We start from the raw sequence: 21,395 nt of genomic DNA on the forward strand, positions 1-21,395 counted from the left end.
TCTGCATCTGTCTACATACGCACACGTCCACCATGCTTTAAATAATGCAGTAATATATGATGCAAGGGATTACTTTAGTTTTCTTGTCATAAATGTTTTTGTTGTGCCTCCTTATCTGAAGGCCGGTAGCCTGGAGAATTGTTCAGTGTTTTTCATGCATATTATTAGACACTGCTTTTTCAGATATAAAAGAAACATATAAAGTTGTACTCTAAAGATGGCAGTGGATAAATAAGGCAAAGTCCAGCACACCTTCCAGCCTGTGCTTGGGCAAAATCAATATGACTCTGTAATGTGATTGCCGGTGTGGATAGAGAGAGAGGAATACATTTGATAACACTTCGTCATAAAGCTGCAGGCTATATTTTATTCCTGCTGTCAGAGTGGTCTCAATAGCAGCATCTGTAGAGAGAAAATCCATCAGAGTAGCTATATGGTCTATCCAGCACAGGTGAGCTGGAATAAGCAGCATGTGTTTTTTTCTTTGTCTTTAGACATGTGACTAGTTTATTAAGTGCTATTAAATATGTGCTGTATGCTACATGCATGTCAATGTTGTTAAATGAACCATAGAACTGACTTCATGAACTAACACACCCAGCTGCTAATTAATTTCAAGTTTCCAGTCAAATATAGCTGAACAACTGTTGAAATCCTTCCTCTACACAGCCAGTCAGGGTTCAGTGATGATGGCTAACTGCAGTTAAGAAACATTTCTGCTTCTCCAACAGCAACATTATTGCAATAGCAGGCTGTTTACCAGATGGGAACATGTAGGTCGGTCAGGTTCCCTTTTGTGAGCTAGCCACACTCTCCTCCCACATGCGGCGGCTGCACTCTATCGTGCGGCTCTCGTGGTCAAATATCTGATTTGTGAGTCATACCTTGCCTCTCTCCCTGTGGAGCAACATGCTGGGTGTCTTAAAATATATCCTGGCAAGGCTGCCGTGTCAGACCACAGACCCAGCACACCCCTGTAAGCAGGGAGAGAAGGAGGCAGAGAGAGGGGGAGGGAAGCAGGGAAACTGGGAAGGATACTGAGCAGGTAGGGGCCATGGAAAGGTTTACCCAGAAGCATTTTGTTACATGATATCAGGACTGGATCCTAGCAAGATGTGACTTGTCTTATGTTTGCCAATAAAGGTGAAGCGCAAAGGAGGGAGACTTGAGAACTAAGGCACTGGAGAGGAGAGGCTGGCGGGGAGAGAAGGAGAACTGAGAGACAGACCGGGAGGTGCTAGAGTGAAGCCTAACCAGCTGGACAGGGACAGGTTGGCTTGTCGGAGACTGGCTGACAGGAGAAAGTGTATGTGTTTGTGGTTGGACTGACATTGGTGAAAGTCACTTCGTTTGGAGCGGAAACGACATAGTGGGAGGCCAGAGAGTGAGACGCAGAAAGGGGTGGCTGGCTCGGGTGAGCGTCAGAGAGGGTGGGGGACCAAGGACAGGGAGGCAGACAGGAGGGGAGGGTGAACAGACTGGCGGGTGTGTGAATGACTGCGGGCAGATTGGCTCAGCTCAGGGAAACTGGCAGTCTCAGGACCTCTCGGGGGCAGGACGTGTCTGCTGCTCCTCTGTGTGGGAGGGCCTGCAGGCACAGAGAGAGACACAGGGAGGGACGCATGGAACTCTGTCGAGAGGGAAAAAGTGGGAAGGGACAGAGAGAGGAGGGAGAGAGAGAGATGGACAGAGAAAGAAAGGATGTGTGTGTCGGGGGTAAAAGAGGGGGAGATGAAGTGTGAGCGGAATGGAAATGGTCTTTTATTGAAAGTGTGGGAGTGTGAGAGAGTGAAAAACAGATAGGCAGGAAGAGAAAAGAGTCACACAGACAGGGAGTGAGATACCGAAGGAGGAAAAGAGAAAGGAAGACAGCCAGAGGGATTGAGTGAGTGGTGTCCCTCCCTTCCTGCCTGCCTGCGTTGGCAGCGCCATGCTCTGGTGTGGAGAGATTACCAAAGCCCAGCCCGGGGTTCCATGTATGGACACAGTCATTACCTCTGCCCTGCTGACAAATGGCTCTGTCATCTGAATACGAATGGCCTGCTGCCTAAATCCTACTTTTGTCTGCGTCGTCCTCTTTCATTTATCAGGAAGAACGTTCACGTTAATATCTTTAAAGACCCGTTTATCTGACACACACATTCTGTTTGTGTGCCTCAATGCACGCCGTTCTGTTGTACTGCACTGTCTTAACGGATTTCTTTTGTTGAGGGCCACCATTTATATTCCATTGTGGCTTTGGTAAATTAACGATTTATGTTTTCCAAGACGACCCCTTGTCCAGATCCTTTGACAAGTGGGTGTGTGTTACAGTGTCACAGGAACAGGCTGTGCTCTGGCATTTGGCCACGGACAGCATGAGGTTAGAGTTCAGTCTGTTGAAACCCGCTGCCACATCCGCTGTCACCACTGACAGTCTCAACCCACACAGCCAAGCTGACTGATGTCAAGATATACTTAGAGTCTAATCATGCAGTAAATAGAAGCACAGGGTCTCCTGCGATAGGAGCTGGCTCTCCTCGGTCCACTTAAAATCATTCACTGAAAACGTATCAGCTCTGTCAAATATAGTTTGGGGGTTGTTTTCCCTCTTCGTTCTTTGTAAGTTCGCCTAAGATTAATGGAGACCGAAGCAAGGCTGGCGGCTGCCCAAGTGTCTGTGGCAAACCCCAGACTGGTGACATGTAGAGCTCAAAGCCTTCACACTGAAGGGGACTTCAGTGCTGCAGGGCCTGTGAGGTCGGGGCTCTGGATGAGGGATGAGCTGGGGCTTTACATGAAGGAACGCTTTTGATTACTCACACCGGGGGGCATGCGTCGAATCCCTGTCCACTTTGTTTATCAGTGAAATAGTCTGTTTCCTCATCTCCAGGAAAATGCCAGATCCATTCTTCCTTCAGATGGCAAAGATAGATACGTGCCATTACCCCTACCGAGAAGTGGATTGGGCCATATGCTCCCCATATTATTTTTTGAAAATTTTATTTTCTTGTGATAGCGTTTATACTTCATGAAACAAGCTGGAGGCAGCTTCTGTTCTGTTACAGATGGAAGGTGTCACTCCACTCTGAAGAAGAATACTCCCATTAGCCCAGCAGACCAAATAACATTCCTGCATCTCACCTGGCCACGCTACTTATCAGACTGGCTCTGTGAAATAACAGGGGAAAGGCCAAGCTGCACTAATTAACTTCACTCAGCATTCCTGCTGAAGAGAGTATGTCTAACCTTTATACAGTAACCCCGCTTAGCCACCTTCTCACATAAACAACCTGCTTGAAAATCAAATTGAATGTCAGTAAGCCAAATGCCCCTTTTGCTCTGTCTGCCTCTTACCTTCCCCTTACACTCTCACATTGTTTTTCCCCTCCCTCCCTCCCTCCCTCCCTCCCTCCCTCCCTCCCTCCCTCCCTCCCTCCCTCCCTCCCTCCCTCCCTCCCTCCCTCCCTCCCTCCCTCCCTCCCTCCCTCCCTCCCTCCCTCCCTCCCTCCCTCCCTCCATCCATCACCCCTCTTTAGACCACATCACAGTTCTTATTCAGGGAGGGAGGCGGCACTTTGCGGTGGTGAATCAATACAACAGTGTCCCCTATAACAGACCTCTGTGTTTTCCTCTTATCGATCCTGTCAGCCCAGATACATTTAAGAGCAAGCCCTGCGATTACCCTCAGCAATCCTACCTTTGATCCATACTGCAAACGACAGGCGCCAGACATCAGCTTTGGGTAATTGTAATGTTGAAAGGAGTCCCATTGTTCATCTGTTTTGGGGGGCCTGGATTCAATTTCTCATGTTGACTTTGTTCTTTCTTTTAATTGGTTTGGACAGCTTGTATTAACCACAGTCACAACACTGTCTTATATCCACTAGGGAGGGTTGGATTAATTTGGATGAAGCTTTTTTATGAACAATAAGGTACAACTCTAAGATAGACTCTAAGACTCCATCATCATTTCATCTATCATAACTCATCTAGTGCAAAAAATGATCATGTATTGAACCCAAGACTGGATTTACAATGTTAAATCATTTGGGGTTAGTTTCTGATATACAACTCAACAACTGAGACTGCATTATTTTGCTAACTCCTTAGCTAGAAATTGCATTTAGCAGAATAGTTTCATCAACAGCCAAAATGAAAGCACCCTGCAGCAGGGGTAAACTACTACAGCATGGACTGGGGAAGCAGGACCTAATTTCATTGATGTTTCATTTGATAATAATTGATGCACAAGTGTAAGCGACAACAAAAAGTTGGCTTTTAGTACCTGCTATCCACTGAGGAAGACATAATCAACTTTTCAAAAGAGTGTCATTAAATCCATCCATTTCACACTAAAGGTTGACATCACAAACTAGCATCTCGCTTAATTTGTAGTCCATTAGCTGACTGAGCAGGAGATGCACAGGTGTGAAATTCAAATCTCTGACGGCTTGTTTCAACAGCTTTTCATGGGTTTGTAATTTCAGAAGCTCATAGCCTCACACCTAGACATTTACAGATTTAAGGTTTAGGCTTTTCCTTCACAGGGTTCAAAGTGCTAATTAAAGAGGGGGACTATCAACAGTAACTGGACTGAACTGAGAAGCACCATCATCCTAATGCCTCCCTGCAGCCAGAGGCTAAGGAGAATTTGAGGAGACAAGCCATATTCCTGCAAATATAGGATGTGACTCAACAAATCTATAAGACCTTTATGGAAGCTTGAGTGCATGGACAAAACAGCAAGAGCTTTGTTGAGGTACAGTACATGACTCCTGGCTGGACCTTGTGAGAGACCCTGGGTGTCTTTAATTGCTTATTGCTGTTACTCTCCTTTTCCATAAGTTTGCCACTGTCCCCTTTTGACCCTGCACATTGAAATCAGGCAGAGCTTAAGTGGCTCAACCACAAACATCTGACATATCCCTTTTTCCTGGATTTGTTTAATTGCATTACGTCAGCAGGCTTGGTACTGTGGTACATTTAGCCCATTCAGCAACTATCAAGTTGTCTTGAACACGACCTCCCTTTCCTCTTCTCTATTTGTCAGTTTTATGCAGTTGACCCCTTTTGAGTTGTGGGTCAAAGCTATAACTCACACTCTGGGGTTGTGAAGCAGTGCTCTAGAATCCTATCAGTGAGCTGCTGTGTCCTCATTCCTGTGTTTCCCCAGTGTCCACAGGCTTTTGATCACTCTAATAGAAATGGATGGCATTCATAGAGCCCTTAGATTAGACTGTGTGATGATGTACCACATTCAACATCTGTGTGAATGTGTGGGTGTGTGTGTGTGTGTGTGTGTGTGAGAGAGAGATAGAGAGAGAGAGTGTTTACAACATTACTCACCGGAGCGATGCAAGGCAGCCATTTTGAGGCTGGACATTCATTCCACCTGCAGTGATTGCAGAGTGGAGGTGAGCAAAGGGTTGCAGAGGGTAGGGCAACTCAGAGACTGCTGCTGATGAGGTGTCTGAGATAGCCACAACAGTACCACAACAGGACGAGTCTTCATCACAGAAACGGGGGTACATACACACACACACACAATGCCACCCCTGACCCACCTTCTAAACTGTGTACAGTATTCCCTTATGCATCATCTGAGAGCACCTGAACTGTTGATAGATGATGGCAGCCATGATTACAATAGGAAATCAGCACACCTCCGTAGATAAAGATGATGAATTGCATAGTTACTGTAGTTACTCTGAGACGTTTTACAGCCTATCTACTGTAAGTGCAGCCCAAATTTCAAGTGGGACTCAGGTCTCCCCTATCAGTGAGTAACACTCACCTAGGCTCTGCATGACAGCCATTTGTGCCTACCTCTCATCTCCCACCACAGGGCTTTCAGTGGATGGAGACATTGTGAGGATTGAAGTTTCCCAACTCAGTTTCCTCTGATCATTCACTCACACTATCCACCACCCGCAGGTGCCTGCGACAGCCATGGACACCACTGTGTACCAGAGTGCCCACATCACACACTCGGCGCATCAGCTTTCATGGTTGACTGAAGCTTTCTCCTTCTGTCTCTCTGCCAATCAGATCCCCCAGATCAGCTACGCATCTACAGCTCCGGAACTGAGTGACGACAGGCGCTTTGACTTCTTCTCCAGAGTGGTACCCCCAGACTCGTTCCAGGCCCAGGCCATGGTGGACATTATCAGGGCCCTGGGCTGGACCTATGTCTCCACTGTGGCTTCGGAGGGCAGCTACGGAGAGAGAGGCGTGGAGGCCTTCACACAGCTTTCCAAGGAAGCAGGTGAGGTGGGGGCTGTGTGGCCAGGGATGTGATGTCACACTGAGGGAAATGATGTCACACTGAGGGAAATCGTGTCACACTGAGGTAATTAACTTGGCAGAGTTCAAGCTTCTGCTTTGTTGCCCTAATGTACTTGTTATTCCATGTACGAAATACCACAATAGACCTAAATATGCTTAGACCAAGATAGATAGATGTGGATGTTGCTGTAGTAAATCTATTATTGATGAGTCATAGGTAAATTGAACACTTTCTCATCAGAGTTGAAAGTGGATTTCCTTGATATAAAAGTGTGAATAGCTTGGTGTGTGGGTTCCATGAAGGCATCACCCACTTCATCGTGTGATCATCCCATTCCATGATGCAAGGTGCAGCCTTCATGTTACAGTATTCATCGGCAGAATGAGGGTCACCTCATGAGTCCAGCCTGACCTCCGCACATCCCAGTCCATCTCCTGTGCTGTGCAGCCTCTGAAGACTTCCTTTTCAGTCTGGTCCACCCTCCACCTTCCCAGCTCCAAACTGGAGCGACGTGAGAGAACCTCTGAGATGGAGAAAGCTAATGATATCCCACGGGCCACGATCAGAAGTCCAGCAGACATGAATATTTCATATGGGCGCGTTCATGTGCAGTCTGATCACTCATTAAATCTTGAAGAGGCTGTTGTAGCTTTGGAGTTTGTGTCAAGAGAGAACAGCTGGGAAGAGTTAGCTTGTGTGGTTGGCTGAGGGGCCATGAGGGAAAAGTCCTGATGATGTACTGGTTATTTTGGAAGTTTCATTTTGCCTTGTTACACCCTTCAGTGTGCATGACATGCCTTCAGTGACTAGATCGTTTTCATTTGTTGTGTTTCCCACTGAAGTTTTGTTGGTAAAGGCCAGTGAACTCAACATTGATATTACTGCTATGACTTGAGAGGAGCTGAGACGAAGGACTGTGAAATTATGGGATATTGTTGCTGTTGAGGCACTTTGACAAGAGAGAACTGCAGCAACAAAACAATATCCTGCATTTATATACAACTCTAATGAGAATTAGATGCACCGCAGGCATGGTATCTTTAATCAAAGGGTTTATTACATAATATCAAAGAGGAACTGTGCATTCAAAGGATACAGTACAGGGTATCAGCAGCTCCCTATACAAAACAACACACTGTCTCTATCCCTGCTCTAGGGTGTCAGTAGTGTAGTGAGTTAATTGTAAAAGAACATACACATAGATGAGAGAGATAGGCTGTATTACAGCACACAATATATCAACAACATACAGTACACCAGCCCATAAGGTTGAAATCTGATACCAAGAGATGTTTTTGTGGGTTGGGTTAGAGTGAAATGTCAAATGCATTAGTACTAGTAGGATTCTCGCCTCACCACTTCAAGGAGAATCACCCAGCAGACTAATGCAATATGGGTGCCCATTACCCTGGGCAGCGTCTGGAGTGATGGTCAGCCTGTATCGATCATTTCTTCCCTTCCTTCTCCTCTCTCCTGTAGAGCTTTCACCATAACTGTTTCTTTTTAGTTTTCTTTGCTTGTAAGTGGAGCAGAAAAAATACTAATCTGATTTGTATTTTTCTGTGTCTGGATTCTGGATCCAGTCCAGAGCGATGCAGTTAGGGTTTTCTCTTTGATAAACAGACTCATGCAAGCGCGTTTGAGGACAAAACTCCCACAAAACATCACTCTAAAATTAATTACAAGCAAGCTGCCAAAACCATGTTTTCATATCGCTTGTGGAAAACATGTCAAACTATAGTCCAAATATTTAGCATTGGGTTTTGAGGAAAAATATAAAAGATTTAGATTTTCGGTTTGAATGTGAAGTTCACTCAAGTGAGTGGCCCCATGTGCTTGGTCAACAGCTTAACGCATTTGCTGAAGATAAACACAACAAATAGAACAGCCTTCTCCTACAGGATAGTTGTCTATTGTTGAGTGCCATGCACTATGAACATGGCAGTAGAGGGTAATATAGGATGAAAAGGGCACACACATCTAGAATAGGAATGCCATTCCATTTTCCCACTTGTGTTGAGGAGAAAAGTGGAAGGAGAGAGGGATGGAGGGAGACAGTCGTTCTGCCTCTCTGCTCAGGAGGTGATAAATATAATTGGAGCTTTATGGATCCCCCTGGGGCTGGGTGCAGGGGGCCGGGAGGAGCTACAGGGGCAGGGGGTTGTGGAGGGGGGGGGGGGGGCTGACTCCATCAAGAGTCAGTCAGATTCAAAGGGAGTTCCTGGATGTGTTGACCAAGCTAAATGGGAATGGCAGATTCCTCACCCTGTAGTGCATTTCCCGAATCTCTGGGATTTAGGATGAATAATTGAAACACTTAATGCAGCACACGACCTCTGGCATTTCCACTCATCAGCATCAGACTACCAGCAACCTGATGAATGAAACCATCATTATTTTATCTCTGATGTATTAATCAAACATTGAAATGGGGAGCATAGAGTCAGGGGATGGAAAATATGTAGATAGTAACTGTACTCCCAATAAATGAAATATTGTTTGGAAGTTTCATATTGAAAGGTTTTTAATACTTTCAATGTCACAAAAGAAACACTTGACAAGCTTGCAGAATGTTTGTCTGGCTTGCACTGTTGCAAGGTCCATGAGACTAAGTGCTTTCTTGCATTGGAATTTGTCTTACTGTATCCTCAAATTCTGGTGATTCCGGTGTCATGACATCTGGTGCCTTGACATCTCTAAAATATAGTATTGTTTAGCACATCTCTAAGCCCCATCTTTTAGACCTCCCCCTCCAGGGAAATGTCTTTCATGTCCTGGAAAGGCCGCCACGGCCAGGTGAAGCCTGTCAGACCCCCAGCACAGGATCCTGACAGGACATAGGCCTGGCTCTGGCATTCTCCTCTTTGTCGACGGATTGACGAGGAACTCTGCAGCCATTCAATAATTTAGCCTTCACTGCACAACCAGTGTGAAGCCTGCAGGGCAGTCTAGTCCTCGCAGCATGTTCAAGCCTGATGCCCAATGATGAAGCCGCTCTGAAGGCTGCTTATCTTCATCAGCTGTGGCCTCTGTATCAATCTCTGGCTGCTTTTACCTACAGTACCGTATGTCTCTGTCACGTTTGACAGAGCACTCTATACGCCACATTGTGACAGAGAAAGCCATGCACTTTTATGAGTCTTAAATTTCATCCCATTTTAGATTTACATGATGTTACATTAATGCTCAAACATAATACCCAGAGACAAACAGGCAGGCGAATGACAGCACCTGAAGCTGAAAAGTGTTGTTAATACCTTCCACAGAATTAGACATAGAAAAGAACGACCGTTTCCCCAAAAAGAAAAACCTTGATGTGCAGCGTCATAAGCCTCCTAGAGCCCCAAAGAATCATTTTGAAATCTCTGTGCTAAAATTGAGCTTTAGCTGTGTCCCTGTGAGGCACACAGCAGCTGCTGCTCCACAGTACTGGAGCTGGAACAGCAGGCAGCCAGGCACATTTCATTTTAGGAGAACAGCACAATTCCCCGGCATTACCATGATCATGGAGGGGAGCGTCACCCCCATGTTTGGTCCACTTAAAGACGATTACAGGAGCCATCCCCACTGTCTTTGGGGAGATTCAGTGTCTTCCAATATTTTTTATTTGTTTGTTTATGGGCTGGGCTGGACGAGAGGTTGGGGAGTGGTCCACCAATCACCTGCCACTGCTTTTGATGTATCACAGTAAACACATCAAAAAGCAGTGGCCAAAGTGTGTTCTGCCAGCTAAAAGCTGTTTATATCATAGTAATGAGCCCGAGGAGACAATTAGGACCTGCCTCCCATTTCTCAGTCTGCTCAGGACAACCCAAACTGAAAGGTTATCTGATACTGGAGCGCTTGAGTGGGAGACATTTTAATTGGTTTGGATAGAGCGCTTTGTGTGTTGACTCAGGACCCTGTCTGCTGCTTTGGTGGCTGCTGTAGTTATGATGTGCCTCAGCTCAGGTGTACAATGATGTCTGTTTACTCCTCCAGCTTGAAAGGTTAGGTCAGCCAGCACTCCCACATCTTGTCCTGGAGAGCCGTGCTAATAAGGGTATTTGAAAAAGATGGAATGTTTAGTCTGTGCCAGGTAATGAGAATTTTAATGTGACCTAAAGATGACATGGCACAGAAGCTAATTTGCCGGGGAGTGTGGTCCACCTCTTCCCTCCCTGAACAGCCTCTGTTTTCACCAGCAGTGTTTACCTCGCTTATCGGAGCTATCGGGCAATATTTAAGCATGACCTTAAACTGTTGACAGGTGCAAATTGGGTCATTTCATAGGCCCTTGCTTAAAATGTGGACAAGCATGGATTAACCCAAGAGATTGCCTTAATCAATATTTCCTCAAGGACAATGGCCAACAAAGTTTAGGCCACATCTCTGAGGTGACTGTCACGGGCTGCTTGCCAAATATCTAATAAGTATTTAGCAACGCACAGAAGCAATCAGTAGCTTTCATCCTGTACAAACTCATTAGTGACCTGTCCAAAAAATGATTCATTGTCAATATGAATATGATCTTTGTTTGTATAGTCTGCCAGGCTATCTGATTGGACCAGTGACCACCCAGTGATGTTTGGTAATTAATTTAAATGAGAGTCAATTAAGAGGTGGACTTTTAAATGTCTGTGTTCATCAATTGTGAAAAGTGAAGGTGCTCATTCTCTTGTTCATTCTGCAGTACGGTTTTCATGGAAATTCATTTAGTTTGGTGTGGTTCTGCTCATAGCCCTTTTGTCATTTTGTAAATGGTTTAGCTATTCACTTTTCTGATTTCCTTCCCATTCCTTTTTGTCATCCCTCTTGTTGTAAGCCACCATGACTTAGAGTTGACGGAAATGTAAATGTGATGTGTTGTGTGTGGTTTTTACACATCTATTCATCAGGCTAAGAAATATCCTAGAGCGGGATATAAGACACAATCTTCTCACCAACTCTTTGTTTAGAAGTTCCTAATATTTCCATGAGAAAAGCTTTAGCTTTATCGAGAAAGAGTTTTGACTTGAGGGTTTTTGTGTGCGCGTGTGTTTTTGTGTGTGTGTCCCTGAGGCATCATCATCTCACTCTTTCTCCTTTAAAGGTGAGATCTGCATCGCTCAGTCTTTGAAGATTCCTCCCAACTCCAAGCTGGAGGATTACGACAAAGCCATCCAACAACTGCTGGAGACGCAGCACTCCCGGGCAGTCATCATCTTCGCCAGTGAGGAAGACATACGGTGGGTAGAGCCCTAAACTGCGTCTGGGTACATCCATGTTGTTGAGGGGTGTTGATTACTAACCTTGGTGCAGTCTTTAATCTCAGAGGGGAAGCGCCCGCGGACAGGTTGGAGGCAGACAAATTTACTGTGTGTACACGATGTAGGCAACACAAACATGCCTCGCAGGAGAAGTCAGAGCATGGATCACAAGCAAGGAGCGGGAGATATTGTTTCATTTGCAATGCCTTGTGGGGAATGTCTCTGGAAAGAAAGAGTGAATCTAGCATCCTGGTGATTTTTTTCGATAATTTAATTTAGATGGATACAAACTGACATTTATTATGAGAGAGAAAGGGGGGGAAACCCTGAGAGTGATGGAGCGATAGAGAGAACTTGCTCTACACTCTATGCCAATCTATATACACAATAATACAATTATGGATGATGATTGAATGTGTGATACTGAGACACTATTTGAGGGTATGCGTCCACTTTGAAAACACTCTGGAGCTTCATCCTATTGCAGTTTAGTGTGTGCATAGCTTGCAGTAGCTTCCTAATGGGTTTTGGATTGCATGTATCTGCTGTGGTTCACACATGGCTGCCCTTGCAGGGGAGTTCTCAATGCCACCAAGAGGGCCAATCAGGTGGGGCATTTCCTGTGGATTGGATCTGACAGCTGGGGGGCGAAGAGCAGCCCCATCCACCAGCTAGAGGACGTGGCTGTAGGAGCAGTCACCATACTGCCCAAACGCTCGTCCATTAAAGGTACACACACATACGCACGCCCACACCAACAAATACCCCTTCCCAGTTCACCAGCTTGTGGGTCGTACTGGGGTGCCAAGTCACTGAATAAGTATTCGTAGCTGAATTGTGTCGCTCTCTTGAACAGATCTTACTGTCATATCTCGACATGGTTCTAATGGTTTATTTGATCAGTCTGCATGGTCACTAGGATAATGTTATGTATAGGATCTTGGCATGATAGCCATTACTATTATGGCTATTATTACTACTTTCTATGGTCTATGAAAGTATGAAGTCTTCTTTGATTACAGAGGTCTAGACAAGACAATGTATGGTCTGGTCAAGCCAGGAGGCAGAAGGACTATATTAATCTAACATGCATCATTGATGGACCTCTCAAAAGAATATCAGCCAAGTCATTCAGTCCTGATTAGTCATTATCTTTTCTCGCTGTGATTCAGCCGACATGACAGGGGGAGAGCAAGGAGAGGAGGGAGAGGAAGTGAGAGAGAAAGAGAGAGGAAACCTTCAAAGTGTGAAGATCACGGAGGGTGATGCGATGCAGTCACTGTTGCAGCTGATACCTCTTAACAGTGGCCTGTGTCTGTGTATGTTATTATACAGTAGACAGAGAGTACAACTATAATATTGATTACCTGCAGGAAATAAGGGATACTCGTTTACCGTACAAACCCTATCATTTATTATGCATCCGGCTTTTTAATTAATGTAATATCCCAGATGAAGGAAGTTCCATAGGCAGAGACAGGAAAAGAAACCACAGTGGTCACATTTTTTGGAACATTGGCCATAGAAAGTGGGGCTTCCGAACACACACACACACACACACACCTCGCTTCATTACCTCCAAGTTGGTCTTTGTTAATAATTGGTACGGAACTGCAGTGCTCTCCTTGTTTCGATTCTCAGGGTTTGATGAATACTTCATGGCGCTCACCCTTGAGAACAATCGCAGGAATGTGTGGTTTGCAGAGTTCTGGGAGGAGAACTTCGACTGTAGGCTCCTCAGCTCTTCCAAGAGGGAGGACACAAGTAGGAAGTGCACAGGTACTGAGACTATCTATCTGTCTACCTATCTGTCTACCTATCTGTCTGTCTATCTGTCTGTCTATCTGTCTGTCTATCTGTCTACCTATCTGTCTGTCTATCTGTCTGTCTATCTGTCTGTCTACCTATCTGTCTGTCTATCTGTCTGTCTATCTGTCTGTCTATCTGTCTGTCTATCTGTCTGTCTATCTGTCTGTCTATCTGTCTACCTATCTGTCTGTCTATCTGTCTGTCTATCTGTCTGTCTATCTGTCTACCTATCTGTCTGTCCGTCTGTCCCTCTGTCTGTCTGTTCGTCCACCTACCAACCTACCTACCTACCTACCTTTTTGGCTGGCTGGCTGGCTTGCTAGCTAATACTATATGATGGGGAACTTCTACTCTGCCCAAACCTGCAACATGACTACACAGCACATCATGACATGTATACTAAGCAGACAACATGCATATCATTTGGTAAGGGTGCAGTAAAGAGAATGGTGGGAGGTAGCTCAGTGTGCAAGGTAATGCTGCTGGTGCTCCCAAGTGTCATATTACAGACAGGGTTTTGATCCCACTGCAAACTTCACTTCCAGTGAGATGTGTTGATATTGTTCACAGTTTGTTGTGAGTGTTCCTTAGACAGCTGAACCTGTGTACTACCCCTTAGAGCTCTGGCATAGGGGTGGGGGTGGCAGGGATGTGCTGTCTATTGCCCTGCGTTTGTGTTCAGAGCTCTGTCTGTTCAGGTGAAATAGATGACAGCAGCAACTATAACGGCAGCTTTGAAGAAGTGTTCTTTGTGTGCATGCGACACAAGTGTACACAGGGACTTCTGTGCCACTTACTTCTGAATCTTGTCCTTGCAGTACTCTATTACTCTGTTCTGCTTCATGATGAATTTTTTCACCTCAAAATATTATATCTAAGAGACTAAACTCCATATTGGTGTTGCTTGCTCTCAGTCAGATTTACCAGAAGAAAATGTTTCTCTAAGAATTGTAGAGACTTCTTTGACATATTATTGCAGGCAGGTCTACATTTATGAATGTCTAAAGGCAGAGGCTTTTGCATTCAACTCTACTCACCACACTGGAAAACAAAATGCTGGTTTTGCGTGGGCTGAAATACATGTTCAAGGGAGAGAAACGGGAGGAAATGTCAACATTTATTGCTTTTGACCTCCTTCAGCTTGTGCCATTCTCCCACGTTCATGTTCTCGTCATAGTGGCATGGCCCTGGTTTTTGGTTTCCAGTGTGGACCGCAAACCTTTATACGGTGTTCACTATACACATACTCCAGTCATGTTCTGTCCTTCTGTTCTCAGCAATTCATTGAAATAGCAATACTATCAACATGCCAATAGGCATACCTCTCTCATACCTCTCTCTCTCTCTCTCTCTCTCTCTCTCTCTCTCTCTCTCTCTCTCTTGCGCTCTCTCTCTCTCTCTCTCTCTCTCTCTCGCGCTCTCTCTCTGTCTCTCTCTCACACACAAACACACTCTCCTAGTGCTCTGGCTGGTGCTCCCTGATGTGCTGTTTACTGTAACATACTCCATTTCATCTGTTCTTTTTGCACCCCCAATGTATTTGTTTCTTTCTTGTTACAGTAATGCTTTCATGCTAATTACTTTCTCATTCTTTCAAATGAACACATTTAGTTTCCATATGCCCAACATCATAAAGAAATCTGTTCACATTACCACAGGCTAGTGCAGGATCCTTACCAGCTAGACAAATTCATAATATATGCAACCAGTGCCGAGGCAGTGGGATGTAAAAAGCCTCCAGTGAAAGGGCAAGTCATTGGAGGGAGTGTCAGAGGATGGGCCTTCTGCACTGTGACCAGCCGAGTGTATCACTGGATATTCTGACATTTACTGAAACGCAGCATGGTATCTATCTTTATTTGCAAAGTTTAATTAAAGTTTATATATATTTTAACTGTACAGCAGTAATTGGTTGTTGGTAGTTACTAAAGGAGGCTGTATAGATACCAGTGACTGAGGTGACATTGTATGCTGCCTACGGAATATAATATCTTCACCTCCATATCTGTGACATCTTCTGTTTTTCTCCCTCCTTTATTCCCTTAGGTCAGGAGCGAATAGGTATCGACTCCAAGTATGAACAGGAGGGAAAGGTTCAGTTTGTGATAGATGCGGTGTACGCCATGGCCCACGCCCTCCACAACATGCAGAGGGACCTGTGTCCAGACCACCCTGGGATCTGCCCCCAGATGGAGCTAGCTGATGGAAAGACCCTGCTCAAATACATTAGGAATGGCAACTTCAATGGTGAGTCAGGCATCCCCAAACAGGGTATGTGATCTGTTGGTGAGGTTGGGGAAGGAACATGTGTTGTGGAACCATTTGAATACAAGGAGGATTTCCATACCCTTACAATGTTGTCTGTATTTCGGTCTACAATACTAAGCTTATTTTTTTATGCTTTACTATTAAACCTTTTTTTCTTGAAATGATGGTAATTCCCTCTTTATGTATGATTTCTTTGTTCCAGAGATGTCTCTCACTAGGGCTCAGATGAGGTCCATGTGGACTAGCCACTGCATTTCTCAACAATAATTGTCAAAGGTCCCAAACCCTGACTTTCGAAATAAAATATTTATCCGTGGAACACATTCAAATACAGCCCGTAAAGTGTGCCACAGTCCTCAGCAACAGAATAATGCATGCTGTTGTCATCTCCATTCACGTGTAGTGCCATGAGCATACCAAACAAATCGGGCTAATGTATCTGTACTGGGTGAGCAGGGAGACAACAAACCGGGCTAATGTATCTACACTGGGTGAGCAGGGAGACTCACCTCAGGTAAGCTGTAGTCAGGAAGCCCCTATCGCTCTACCCCCAGGGATGCAGTATTCACAAACCCTTTTAACAGTATGCAAAAGTTACTTCTCCTGTGGCTTTGACAACCTTATCTCAACTGTTCTTCACTGCATCTAGACAGGGTCGGTGCATATTAGGGTGTGTGTGTGTGTCTGCGTTAATGTGTATGCGGGTGAGAGCCAGTGTTAGACTTCTTTGTTGATCTCCCCACTGTGCCGGAGCCACAGAACTGAAGAGAGGAAGAGAGGGAGGGATAGAGAGAAAGAGAATAATGATGCGAGAGAACCCGCCGTGGATCCCCAGTCCACCCACACTGCTCCACACAGCACAGCAGCAGGGCACTTTAGTCATGTCTTAGTTCAGAGCCCCATGCAAACGTATGAATCTTTTATCTAATACAGAGCTCTCACAAAGCTGTCTACACGGATCATTTTGTTCCCCTGGAAATGACAGGCAAAAGGGAAATAGAATTGAATTTGTAATGGCTTTTTATCTGCAAAGACAGCAATGTTGCCTAATTATTTGCTTTAGAACCAAAGAGCCAAGTAGCTAAGCATTTATTTCACTATCTAAAGTGAATGAATGTGTGTGTGCATGCAGCCGTGTGTATTGCTATGGGCGGGAACATTCACATTTTTGCTGTCATACTTACTGTACGGCTGCAGGATACTATGTCAACACTGTCAATACAGTATTTCAACAACTCCACTGTCTGTTTGGAGGAAACACAAGTGACAGGCTGTCGACTACCACCCGTGTATTTTGTTTTTGTATTGAATTGAGGGAGGTTTCTTTTGCTACAGCAGCCATTCTTCTGCTGTATGTTTTAGACTGTAAACAGTGTTTTAGTAGCACGCTACACCTTTTTTGAAAACATGTATTTACACCCCCAGCCTATTGAACTTTGATCTTTCTCCGTGCTGTCACAGACTGGGTGATTTAGAATAGATGAAAGAATCTTGATTCTCACTCTGGATCTCTTGGATTCAATGGAAAGCCCTGACTATACATTATTTCCTCAAGGTGGCTCATGAAGGAGTGGAAAGGGAGGTTTTTCCCTCACTACTGCTTGTTCCTGCTACTTGACTGACACCGTAGAAGACTGGGGCTTTAGGAGAAATGTTCAATGACAAATGTCCTTGGATGTAAGTTGAATGGAGAACTGATATTCTTCCAGCAGAAACTAGGGAGGAGGTTTACCTCCAGGACAGGAGTCCTGCACAAAACACAATGGCAGCATGTCCCCTAGACCATTTTAGACTTCTGTTATGTTATCCTTCACCTTTTAAATTTTTTATAGCCAGAGCTATTAAGGCAGACAATTCCCATGCCAACTGTGGTGTGACTCCCCCTGTCCCATTTCAGAAATGGTACCTTCCCTGTGAGTTCTTGTATGCTGTTTCAAGGTGAACACATGGATGAAACAGTAGTGTTTCAGTTTTTCTCTCACTCTGGCAAGGTAATAGAGAATGACCCAGAGTGTGTGAAGGGGCAAACGTCACATTACAAAGCACAACACGTTCTCACTCTGCGAACAAGCTAGAAATGCAAGCGTCAACCCAAACATGCACAAACCAACGTACAGTAAACACATATACACACAGACACTTTGTCCAGAGCAAATAAACCTTCACAGGTGCATCAGGGAAACACACACACACACACCATTTTACTGTAATAATCCACAGACTGCTCTAAGTACAATGTTTCAGGTGTCCAGAGTCTTCATTAAGCTAATTAGTGAAATCTACAGGGTTCTGCCTGCTACAAACTGAGACCAGATGGGAGCCGTACGATGATCTGGCTGACCTATTTATCTCTGCTCTCCTCCACATGTCCTGAACGTCCAACTGGAATTGTTTGATTCTGACCTTTTGGAAATGTGCATCCATGTTGAAGAACAAGCATCTTCTCATATCAGTCCACAGATTTACAGCTGCACATGGCTCTTATGATGCGCTGCACAGATCCTAATGAGGCGGTGCACAGATCCTAATGATGTGGCGCACGGATCTAATGATGTAGAGCACAGATATAAATACAGAGCTTCTCTGGTGAGCAGCCCTGGATCTCTGATCAACCAGGTGAAGCTGCTGGTCAGAATGGAACTAGCTGGCTTGCCTCTCATCCCTGGGGCCAGGGATATAGGTCATGGCCATTATGACTAGCTCCTACTGTGCACACAGGGACCCAGCCACTGTGACCCCCAGGCCTGTGACTGTACCATTACTTTCTAGGTTACCCATCACATAGGGAAGGGCATTGGGCTGAACACCAATGTTGCTCTGTTTGGACTTAATGTTCGCACTGTATTCCCGAGAGAGCGTGTGCGCACAGACGCATGCTTGAGAGAGCATTCTAAGACTGGGCTTCTTCTCTGCAGGCAGCGCTGGCACCTCAGTCATGTTCAACAGAAACGGTGATGCCCCAGGACGCTACGACCTGTTCCAGTTCCAGAAGACCAACTCGTCCATCCCTGAGTACAGGCCTGTGGGCCAGTGGGTGGAGACACTGCAGCTGAAGGTGAGGCTGGCAGGGCCCTCGGTTAAGAGCAGGCCACAAAGAGGGCTACTAAATGACAGCTTGGGCCGCTCTGGTGGCTGTCAGAGAGAGCAAGCTGACAATTACGGGACAGAACGTTTTGATTGTTGAGGGACATTTGACAGAAAAGTGTATAATCATGTAATTCTATAATCAATGAAGCAGTGTTGTAGGGTCACATTAACCCTGGAATCAACTAAAAGCCAAATTGAAATACTAAGGCTGCCGGTTTCATCCAAGGTGACAAATCTTGCATGAAGTCTCCATAGCAACAGTGCTGTTGGTCTCATTACTGTTTCCAGCCAGTGTGTAATCAGGAACCTCTCCATACAGCGCCGTTCATTGTCTATAAAATAAAGGTCTGTTGCTCGGCCACAGATAGATGGCAGATGGTGATCTGCAGCGACAACTGCAAAACAACCCGTCTGTCAGCCAGGTATACAAGAAAAACACCTGCTAGCATCCACAGTTTCTGCTGGCCAACTGATGTGTTGGTATAGTGTTGATATTAGAGAACAAGTGTTTGGTTTATCCTTTAGTATGTTGTGCTGTAGGAGTCCGTATAGCGTCCTATTGTTGTGAAGGTCAGTCAAGACTTGTGATGTGATCATTATTTAAACAAGGTCTGATTTGTTACAAAAAGATCTCTGTTCTTGGCAGAGGTGTGGAAGTGAGGACATGAAATATAGGTATAGGTTTCAGTGTGTCTGTCCTAAAGATAAGTCGGTGCTGGAGATTACACGTATTGATATGTACTGTGGTATTGGTTAGACTCTAACTGTTAGAATAATGTGGCTGTGAATAGCAGTGCAGTATAATCCCAGAGGTGGTTCAGTATCTTAGCATCTTTCCTCAGGCCTCTGGTATTCTAGGCATTCTCTGAGTCACTATGAAGATCCAGAGTACAGCCCTGACTAAGACAACTGTAAAAAAAGGCATTTTACAGCTCTAAATCCCTCATCTCCTCCAGACTAATCCCATTTTTGTACCTCACTGGCTCCTGTGTTCTTTATTACAGTAATCACATGTATCTGGAATTTCATTGTTCCCTTTTTTTCCATTCAATAAAAAGTAAGCGCTGTTGCCTTGGAGATTTCCGTTACTACATAGTGGTGGAAGAGAAAATCGTCTTTGGGGAAACAATCCAGCAGTGTTTTTCAGCCTGTGTTCTAGTATTATAATAGCATGCCTTTGGGTTAGAGTCATGATTGTTGGTGAGGGCATTCATTAAGGCAGTTGTTAACAGAAACTTGCTCACTTGGCAGTCCTTTTGAAAAACTTAATGCATACCATTACATCCCTTTTGCCACCAGGTAAATATACTGCAGACAATTATCCACTATTATCCAAGTAGCAACTCTTTCTAATCTCTCTCTCTCTCTCTCTCTCTCTCTCTCTCTCTCTCTCTCTCTCTCTCTCTCTCTCTCTCTCTCTCTCTCTCTCTCTCTCTCTCTCTCTCTCTCTCTCTCTCTCTCTCTCTCTCTCTCTCTCTCTCTCTCTCTCTCTCTCTCTCTCTCTCTCTCTCTCTCTCTCTCTCTCTCTCTCTCTCTCTCTCTCTCTCTCTCTCTCTCTCTCTCTCTCTCTCTCTCCTGGTGGCCGATGTGTTCTGCCTGAGTCAGCTGGAGGAGCTGCAGTGGCCAGAGGGGGAGCAGGAGGTCCCTATCTCTGTGTGCAGCCTGCCCTGTAAGACTGGCGAGAGGAAGAAGAAGGTGAAGGGCATGCCCTGCTGCTGGCACTGCGAGCTGTGTGACGGCTACCAGTACCAGTATGACGAGACCTCCTGTCGCCTGTGCGCCTACGACATGAGGCCCAACCCCAACCGCACCGCCTGCCAGCCCATCCCCATCGTCAAGCTGGAGTGGCACTCCGCCTGGGCCGTCATCCCCGTGTTCCTCGCCATGCTGGGCATCATCGCCACCATCTTCGTCATGGCAACGTTCGTGCGCTACAACGACACGCCCATCGTGCGGGCGTCGGGACGGGAGCTGAGCTACGTGCTGCTGACGGGCATCTTCCTGTGTTACATCATCACCTTCCTGATGATCGCCAAGCCCGACGTGGGCGTGTGCTCCTTCCGCAGGATCTTCCTGGGGCTGGGCATGTGCATCAGCTACGCCGCGCTGCTCACCAAGACCAACCGCATCTACCGCATCTTCGAGCAGGGCAAGCAGACGGTCACCGCCCCTCGCCTCATCAGCCCCACCTCCCAGATCGCCATCACCTCCAGCCTGATCTGCGTGCAGCTTCTAGGCGTGCTGGTATGGTTCGCCGTGGACCCGCCCAACACCATCATCGACTACGAGGAGCAGAAGACAATCAATCCAATGCTGGCCCGCGGTGTGCTGAAGTGTGACATCACAGACCTGCAGATCATCTGCTCGCTGGGCTACAGCATCCTGCTGATGGTCACGTGTACCATCTACGCCATCAAGACCAGGGACGTGCCAGAGGACTTCAACGAGGCCAAGCCCATCGGCTTCACCATGTACACCACCTGCATCGTGTGGCTGGCCTTCATCCCCATCTTCTTTGGCACGGCCCAGTCTGCAGAGAAGGTGAGTCATCGCTCTCGCCCTACCCCCCTCCACCCTCTCTCTCTCCTTCCCTCGGCCGTCACGCCATCCTCTGCCTTCTGCCTTTGTTTTATCGCTTGCAAACACACATTCATGTCAACACATTAACACAGACACACACACACACGTGTGCAAACATACATACATACACACTGTACATGTTCAACACTCATTTT

The 21,395-nt window shown here is 45.8% G+C and overlaps 1 protein-coding gene across 3 annotated transcripts in view; it reads left to right on the forward strand.

Moving 5' to 3' along the window:
• LOC146252202 (metabotropic glutamate receptor 7-like) overlaps positions 1-21,395 on the forward strand; it is a 41,942-nt gene that overhangs the window by 10,868 nt on the left and 9,679 nt on the right. For all 3 annotated transcript variants that reach the window (XR_014732017.1, XM_084679449.1, XM_084679448.1), the window contains exons 2-8: positions 6,031-6,247; positions 11,340-11,475; positions 12,071-12,225; positions 13,138-13,275; positions 15,352-15,552; positions 18,489-18,628; positions 20,266-21,201. Coding sequence is in view for 2 of the 3 variants with exons in the window: in XM_084679449.1 (XP_084535575.1) it covers positions 6,031-6,247; positions 11,340-11,475; positions 12,071-12,225; positions 13,138-13,275; positions 15,352-15,552; positions 18,489-18,628; positions 20,266-21,201 (1,923 nt within the window). In the remaining variant the exon portion in view is untranslated. The remainder of the gene's footprint in view (positions 1-6,030; positions 6,248-11,339; positions 11,476-12,070; positions 12,226-13,137; positions 13,276-15,351; positions 15,553-18,488; positions 18,629-20,265; positions 21,202-21,395) is intronic.

Source organism: Hypomesus nipponensis, chromosome 18 (assembly GCF_054491055.1).
Source record: "Hypomesus nipponensis isolate SF chromosome 18, ASM5449105v1, whole genome shotgun sequence".
Classification (NCBI taxonomy): Eukaryota; Metazoa; Chordata; class Actinopteri; order Osmeriformes; family Osmeridae; genus Hypomesus; species Hypomesus nipponensis.